The sequence below is a fragment of the Octodon degus genome, unplaced genomic scaffold, assembly GCF_000260255.1.
Source record: "Octodon degus isolate 3935 unplaced genomic scaffold, OctDeg1.0 scaffold00128, whole genome shotgun sequence".
Lineage (NCBI taxonomy): Eukaryota > Metazoa > Chordata > Mammalia > Rodentia > Octodontidae > Octodon > Octodon degus.
The window spans coordinates 287,223-295,938 of NW_004524704.1; the positions used below are offsets into that span (position 1 = coordinate 287,223).

The 8,716-nt window shown below is 40.5% G+C and overlaps 1 protein-coding gene and 1 pseudogene across 3 annotated transcripts in view; both read right to left on the reverse strand.

Moving 5' to 3' along the window:
- The window catches only part of Rgs17 (regulator of G protein signaling 17), a 161,864-nt gene that overhangs the window by 19,868 nt on the left and 133,280 nt on the right, over nucleotides 1-8,716 (reverse strand). For both annotated transcript variants that reach the window (XM_004640872.1, XM_023700951.1), the window contains exons 3-4: nucleotides 3,536-3,625; nucleotides 1,082-1,316 (exon numbers count right to left, since the gene is read on the reverse strand). In XM_004640872.1, the coding sequence (XP_004640929.1) occupies nucleotides 1,082-1,316; nucleotides 3,536-3,625 (325 nt within the window). The remainder of the gene's footprint in view (nucleotides 1-1,081; nucleotides 1,317-3,535; nucleotides 3,626-8,716) is intronic.
- Nucleotides 7,428-8,589, reverse strand: LOC101565032 (annotated as a pseudogene). Its single transcript, XR_001117286.2, has one exon. The product of XR_001117286.2 is annotated as a T-complex protein 1 subunit beta pseudogene (transcript).

Below are 8,716 nucleotides of genomic sequence, written 5' to 3' on the forward strand. Positions count from 1 at the left end.
TCATTTTTCCTAGCATCTGATGTAGTTCTGAAAGTCTTTTTTATGAGTCTCACTATGAGGCATAATAAAACATATGGTGGATGCCGCTGCAGAGTGCCATTCAATAGAAAAGCAGGCTCCTCAAACATTGTTAAGGGGTCTTCACCCACCTCATTCAGCAGATCTGGCACTGAGCAAAGGCTGGCTCTTCTTCAAAGTCAAAATTTCTAGTGAACGTAAACACTTTGAATCAATTCAATACTGTGAGGCAGCCATGACAGCACAACTAGATACGAAGAAAGGACTCCCAGAGCTGCTTCAGAAAGTGGCAAAAATGATGGGGTGCAGTACATGTGTTGGAAGTGAGCGGGAGTATTTTGAGGGGTACTAAAAGGAGTCTTTTACTATAATAAATTATTTTTTAATTTGAACATTTACAATAGTCTTTGATTTTATTAAAAGTGTAGGGGCCCAGGAGATGGCTCAGTAGGATAAGCGCTTGACTGGCAAATGCAAGGATCTGAGTTCAATCCCCGGTTCCTCAAAAAACAAATAAATAAATAAATAAAAGTATAGATTCAGGGCCAGGGAGATAGTTCAGTTGAATAAGCACCTGCCTGGCAAGTGCAAGAGCCCGGGTTCAATCCCCAGTTCAGAAAAAAAAAAAAAAAAAAGTGTAGATTCTTAGTCTGTCTTTCAAACATTCAGATTTAGAAATCCTGGACAGGCCTCAAGAATTTGCTTTTTAGACAAACACTTCAGGCAATTATCATGCAAGTGATCTGGGGATCAAGCTTTGAGGGATATCTTACTAAACTCATCTCTATTTTAGTTTAAGTCACAGATAATTGCTTTAAAAGGTTCCAAGGTGTTAATTCTGAAAAGCAAGTGACCTGCCATACAGGTTTCAGCCAGAAACCAACAATCAAAGCATCACAGGGAAACTACCCTTCAGAGTTCTGGGAGACTCAGAACTGAAGGTCTCCAACCTCCCCAATAAAGTCTTCTGACAATGCCAGGCACAACTCAATTTGCACAGCAGGCCTTTTAGGGTTATCTGGTCTTTTTAGAAAGCCCACCTCAAAGTTTTCCAAATTTTTACCTCTTTTGGTGATAGAATAGAAATGTAATCTTCATATATCATTCTGGCTTTTTCTTCAATGACTTTTTTGTTCTGCTCTTTCTTTAAATCTTCACAGGCAAGCCAGAAAAGCAGATTCTCTTCACTGTATTCTGTTCGGAGGAACTCCCGGAAAAGGTTTCTGCCTGCAGGGGCCTTCATCATCTTGTCGAAACTCTGAGACCAGGATAAGACTTCATCTGCAGTGGGGCTTTGGCTGCAGAAACAGAATAGGGTTATTTTAAAAACAATTCTGACCTCTAAAAGCTAGTCTAGGTATGGAGCAGAGCAGGTAAGAAGTCTATTTGGATGCTGCCATCTAGCGGTGAGTACTTTGTCTCTCAGTCTGGTCTGATCTGACAAATACTGCCAGGACGCAGAAGTTATTTCTGGGTCTTGACAAACATGGTGGTCATGACATGGGAGAAAGTGGGGGAAGGGTTCAAATACTAATGAGTCATACATCACATCACCTGGATATGATAAATTATTAAAAACTTTTCCAGTCATTTATTTATTTGGTACAGGGTCTTTCAGACACTTAGTGATCCTCCTGTTTTCAGACTCCCCAGCACTGTAATATAGGTGTGTGCCACCACATCCAGACTCAGTGGCGGGTTCAGTGTGCCCAGGTAGGGGCAGCGCAGCATGTGGTGCTGGGGATCGAACCCTGGGCCTTGCACTTGCCAAGCAGGCGCTTAGAATGCCAAGCTACCTCTAGCCCCTGTAAATTCTTAATAAAGCTTGGCAATGTCCAAACTCTAACGATACACTGCAAGTTGATAAAAACACTATAAATTACCTTGAAGGACAAACTGAATGTTTTTCTTTGTCTCATGATACAGATTTCCACTTTCCACTCATGAGAAACAGTTTATCTTTTACAGTAGTAGGCACTTTTCATTAGTAATGGGACCTAACATAAGATCATATTAAGTGTACTTGTTTCTGAAAATGACACTGTTGCAACAGCAAGCAGAAGCACTGAAACAACACCCAGGACTTGGGGGCAGACTTATTTACATAGACGGGCACTGATCAGGCTCATTCTCAGAGTATCCAGCCCTCATCTCTGGTGGTCTAGGGCTTATATGGGACAAACAAGCAGGAAGCACAGAGGCAGAATGACTTGTCCACTGGGGATTGGTTTGCACAGTGTGTGTCATAGTGACCTGCTATGCCTCACAGTGACCAGCTGTTTCGAAGAGACAGGAGCAGCTGGAACTGGAACAGGAGCTGTGACCTGGGCAACTAAGAAACTGACATACACTGCTGGTGGAGGCACTGGGAGTTCTTAGAAATACACGTGCAGATTTTCAGTGACTGCTTCACTGCGGAGACCACCAGTTATGTTCCACTTGCTAATATCTCAAAGGACAGGATGGTTAAAATAAATCTGGATGAACACTGTTATCTGTTACTACTTCATACTTACAGAATTAGTTTTTTTTTAATTTTGTTTTTGTTTTTGTTTTTTTTACAGAACCGGGAATTGAACTCAGGCCCTTGCATTTGCCAGGCAAGCGCTTATTCTACTGAGCTAACTCCCCAGCCCCCCAAATTAAAATTGCTTAAAATCTAAAAATATATTTGATCAAAAGGGTATTACTATTTTATGTTTTCTTAATCTTTTGACCAGTTATTTTAAGTAGATTTATCATTATTCCATAACATATGAGCTTTTTTATTTACTGCCAAATTTTAGAATTTGAGGTTAAAATTATTTAAAACATCATTAAAAACCTCCCCTGCAGAAAAAGCATTTGTAACTGTATGAGTAGTCAAGTTGTGCTTTTATCCTCTAGCTACTGCACCTGAATTCTCATTTTGCTTCTGGTATATTCTGATATAAGAAAGTCCACTGGGCAGCCTTCCTGACTGACTTGAGAGATTTTGCGTCTGTTAGGTGTGTATGTTTGTCTTGGTTTTTTGTTCATTTATTACTATTATTACTATTATTATTTTGAAACAGGGTCTCACTGTACAGTTTAGATTAGCCTTGAATTCACTGTGTAGACAGGCTGACCGTGAACCTTAGGGGATCCTGCTGCCTCATCCCTGTGAGTGCTGGAATTACAGGTGCACACCACCCTGCCCAGCTTGTGTATGGTTTTAGACTTTCATGAAGAGAATCTAAAACGTTCTCAGAAAAAGAGAAGTAAAAAATATGGCAACTTAAGAGCCTAATGAATGCAGTAATTTTTCTATCTTTTGAAAGAGAAAGATGATAATGTTAGGTAACGATAAACATAGCTAATAGTAAAGCTCATAAAAATTCACTGCAGTCACAAAAGACTCCCAGGCTGTGTCAGTGTCCCCTTCACAAGACAATTCTGTTCAGTCCCCTAAATGGAGAGATGACACCTGGGGCCTCTGAGGCTGTGAGGAGCAGAGAAACAGAAGGGACAAGCACCCCATGGACGCCACCACACTCACCTCTCCTCTAGGACCTGGATGCTCTCCATTTTCGTTGTATGGATGGGTCTTCCTGCACTTTCCCCTCTTTCTTCATTCCTGACAGTGAGGCTGTAACACAGCACAACACTTACTTTTGTTAAGGGAAACTCAGTTACAGAAAAGAATATTTTGCTGAGGAAACATTTCACCTGAGATTTTTTTTTTCTTGTCAGCTAGGAGAGAAAGTTTAAAATACAGGAAGAGACATAACACTTTTTGATGATGGGTAAGCCCATTTCTATCAGAAGAAGAATAGTTTTTTTTAAATAAAATAACAGTGAATCAGAAGGAATATGTTATGCATTATAACTTCATGCTGAAATAATCCGAGTTGCTTAAAATCTATAAGTTACGCTTTAAATCTAAAGTCATCTTGACTTTTGGTTAGCACGATTCAGTGTGGTTTTCACTTATTTTTCCCCATTTAATAGCTAAGAATTACAATGAATCAGAATCTCATACAGATTTTGCTAAATTTGTATCATCCTTCCCTAGAGGACAGGTTTGCTTTTATCATACATCCTTCAGCCACTCAGGCCTGAGCTACTGGCTTCTATTTGACTTTGCCTTTGCCCTCTCACACCAGATGGTGAATCTCCACTGCCTTGAGAGGCACAGGGCAGCAGCTCTGAGGGTCTGACGCAGAAGACAACCAGGTGGGAGGAAGCTGTGTTTCTGAAGTACAGGCTTGGAATCAGACAGAATTATAGGAAAACACTAGACATTTCAGTAACCCACGATGAAGGTAAGGCTTGTGTGGTTCAGGCAATCTGCAGCTGATCAGTGCCTTAGGGCTGACCCTGAGCTTTCAAGGTACACAAAACTTCTGAAGAGACAGTGGGGAAGCTACCAGGAGATACTGAGAAGGCAGGGGGGAGGCTGACAGCAGCCTTAGAGAACCACTCCTGACAGAAGCAAACTGATCCCTCTGTCTAGAAGTCTGAGTCTCACAGAAGCCCACCAGAGAGCAAAAGAAGGTCAGACAACCTCCCTTTGGTTTGTTTACTCATTTACTCCATAAGAGGCAACAGAAGCTGTTATCTTTGGATGCCTGTTAGGTGTAAGAGACTATTCTCATAGCATTGTTATGAAAAGGGGCACAATTTACAACTGAGTAAAGTGAACTGCACCATGGTCCAGCAGGTTGGCTCAAAAATGGAACGCTAACTATGTCATATGGTTGCAGTCTCAAATCTGTTCTCCCAAACAATCCTGCGTTTTTATTTAGTATTGAGTAACAAAGTAATTGAGTAGCTCTGGCCCTCTGATAGGCACTGAGGTAATACAGCACCTACGGCAATACACAGAAGTGTCACTAATATGGTTCCGGTACAAAAGATGCATTGAGGGGGGAAGTGTCCAACAAGTAATTATGTAGAAAGTAAGAGAAACTGAGACAATGTCTCATTAATTTAATGTCTCCTTTATTTGCAGGTGTAAGGGTGAGGATGACAAGCACATAGGGAAGGAAAGAATTTAAAGCAAGCTTGATAAACAGGCTGGTCTACAGAACGTAAGACAATGTAGGGAGATCTTAAGAAGGGGGCCTGAGTGGAGAAAAGAATTGATAGAAAAAGATGAGAATTCTTTAGTCAGAAAAGGACACCTCAAAAAACAAAACAAAAACAAAAACACATTTCAATAGTGAGATAAGGAAAGTTTGGGTCTCTGTATTCCTAGGAACAGTGGCAACTTTATTGGCAGAGAGCCAAGAGGAGAAGAGACTAAGCCTCTAACAAAGGTAGTGCAGTCCAAAGAATCCTAGGAAGTGCTTCCAGCTCATTGCTCTGAGTTCCATAGCATCTTGGCTGATTGACTAGAGTGCCCAGGGTGAGAATAATCTGTGGCTCCAGGGGTCAAATCCCTCAGTGCAATGGAGTCATGGGACATACCTAGAGTGTGGCACCATTTTTAAGACCTTTGGTGTGGATATTGTGAACATGGGTGGAGTTTGAGGTAGTGCAGGAAATTGTAACCCAATTAATTGTAATCCACATAGGTCAGATACAAGTTTTAGAGGCGATTCATTCATTTCCTAAAGTATCTTTCAGTGAGTATGCTTTTCTGGAATGTGAAAGTGGGTGACTGGGGGAGATGCACCACTTACAATGTTGTGCAAAACTTCCTGTATTTATAAAATATGCATAATATGTACATATGAAATAGGCAACTATTTGTGCATGTTAAGTATTCTATAAGAAAGCCAGATATGGAGGTTTTCTTCCCCTGCTTAAATAATAAAATTGTCCAGAGCTTAACTTTCATTTGCACACAGAGTCAGTCCCCAAGAGCACACCACACAGAACACAAATCTACCTCATTTCATGCAACATCTTTGAGAAACTTGTTCTTCATTGGCCTCTGCTCTACAGCAATAAACGCATGTGCATGACTCACACACATTCTGAACATGAATTCTGGCTCTTTATCTGTGATGTTTACCAACATCTCAAATGCTACCATATTAGAAATACTGGGCTGTGTTTATATCTTTTATTTCTACAGATGGTAAAATATGGATGCACATTTGGACTGAAACTACTTAGACATTCGATAAATGCTTAACTGTTCAGTTTGTGCCATGTCTTGCTGTTGGGCACAATCTTAGCCCACAGAAAGAAATGTAACTTTACAATGCACAATTTATCCTTTTCACTGACCTTTCTTTAGCTGCATTCTTAAAAATGGTTTCAATGACTGAGAGCTAATGAAAATGGCATTTAAAAAAATAAACAGTGGTGATACTGGGCTGTTTAACTGTCCTGAGGCTGACATGTTTGTTTCCAGTTTCACTTGGTTCTACTCCATGGCAGCATAATTTCTTTTTTCTAAGGCAAATTACTGGACATATTTGCTCTAGACCACCACCTACATGTCACATATTTTTGAAAAGTCTAAAAGGAAAACATCAAAGTATTTGTGAGATGTCACAAGCAATAATCATCTGTTTTTCGCTGTATAACTATAATGCCCTAAACTAACAACTAGCCTTGCCTGCCTCCGTTTTTTCTTTCTTTCTTTTCCTTTCTTTTTCTCTTTCTTTCTTTCTTTCTTTCTTTCTTTCTTTCTTTCTTTCTTTCTTTCTTTCTTTCTTTTCTTTTCTTTTCTTTTTCTTCCTTCCTTCCTTCCTTCTCTTTCTTCTCTTTCTCTCTCCCTCCCTCCTTCCCTCTCTTTCTCTCTTTTAAGTACTGCACACTGAACTCAGAGCCTTCAAAATATGCTACACCCTCACACTCTCAGGAATGAATATACATACTTCTTTGCTACAGAGTCTCACTCAGTTGCCCAGTTGTCATTGCTGCTAGCTGCCAGGTGATTTCCTGCCTCAGCCTCCAGCGTTCTGGAATGACAGACATGCACCAGCAGGACCAGCTATACATTTCTACTTTTCAAACAGTTAAAACCCTAAAGAGAAGAAACACTTACACACTGTTTACTCTCACTTATGCACTGCTTACTCTCTCAAAGTCTTGATCAAAATGTACATACTTTATGGAAGAAAAATGCCAGTAGTTTAGGCTAGACCTGGCAGTGAACTACCAGTACACATTTTCTAGAATGGTTATTTTGAAATGTACTCAGTACATTCTGGAAATAGTAACATGTGCCCTTTCTCTGTATGGGTGGATTGTTTTTTTTAGGAGAGTCTGGGTAGTAGGAATGCAGAAAACATTACCTGCTGCCAAGTATATAGTTATCAGTCATATTTGTAGGGCCTGTTCTAGAAGATGGTCTATGACTGCAAGAAAAGCAACTGGTTCTTAGGAAGAACTCTTTTTTTTTTACTCCTTTTAGATTTTTTATTTTAATGACAGTAAGAGAAATGAATTTTTATTATCAACTGAATTGTATGGAAAAAATCAAACAAAATAAATTAGACCCATGTTAAAACAGAAGGTCAGCTAAGTGTCCAAACATAAGGATATAATGGACACAGATAAGTGTCAACTCCTCAGTCTTTTTTAAGAAATTGAAGTCTTTCAAATGCAATTTCGCTATGAAGTGGTCCAGATATCAACAGCACATGCGAATGCCGCCTAACAAGGGTGGTGATCAGGGACACGTTTCCTTGGTGCTGCTTTGATGATGTTATCCACACGCAGAATCACCTCTGCTGCCTCAGCTGCACTCAGCAGAACCTGCCGCTTCACTTGGAAGCTTTCTGTTATGCCCAGCAGTGCCATGTCGCCAATGGTACCTTCCTTCATATCTAGTCCAGCAGTTATTCTGCCTTCACTATGAGCAGCTCGGAGCTGGGCCACCAGATCTGCACTGTCATATCCTGCATTGTCAGCTATGATGGTGGGCAACATTCTCAGGGCTGTAGCGAAGGACTCCATTGCAACAGCTTCTTTTCCTGGTGTTCTGCTAGCAAGCTGTGTCACAGCATGTGCCATCAGCATCTCAGAACAGCCTCCTCCATAAACTGTTCTCGGATCCTTCACAGTCTGGGCGAGAACACAAAGAGCATCATGCAACGATCTTTCTGCTTCATCTAGAATTTGTTGAGTGGCGCCACGCAGAACAATGGTACACGCCTCACCCAGGGCAACCCCAGAAAAGTGAATCAGTTCGTCTTCTCCAATCATAACTTCTTCAATAAGTTTGCAACTTCCAAGCTTCACCAGTTCCGGATGATCAAAAGTAGAGGCAATTTTACCACCTGTGACAAGAGCTAGGTGTTCCACACCTGCAAAATCTGCATGCTCAATTGCCATGACACCAGCAGCACCAAAGAGCTGTTCAGGGTAATTATAAATTAACTGCCTGTTAATAAAACAATTTATTCCATGCTTAAGAATACGTTCAACTTTCTCCTTCATATTTTCCTTTTCTGCATGTTCTATCTCTGCAACCTTTGCTGTAGAATCCACTCTTACCCGGGAACCAAATATCTTTATCTTGTCTGTATCCATCCCAGTATTTGCAATAAGAATTTTGGCATTTTCAATTCACTTTGGTTGATTCACTCCAATTTTTTTATCTAACAGAAAGCCTTCATCTAAATAGGAATCTGCTAGACTCCTTCCCAGCTTCTTCTTTTTTTTTTTTAATCTTTTTTATTTATTTATTTTATTTATTTATTTATTTTTGTGTGTGTGGCCAGCTCAGCCCACCTGGAGGCGGGGTTGGCTGGCATGTGGTGCTGGGGGATTGAAC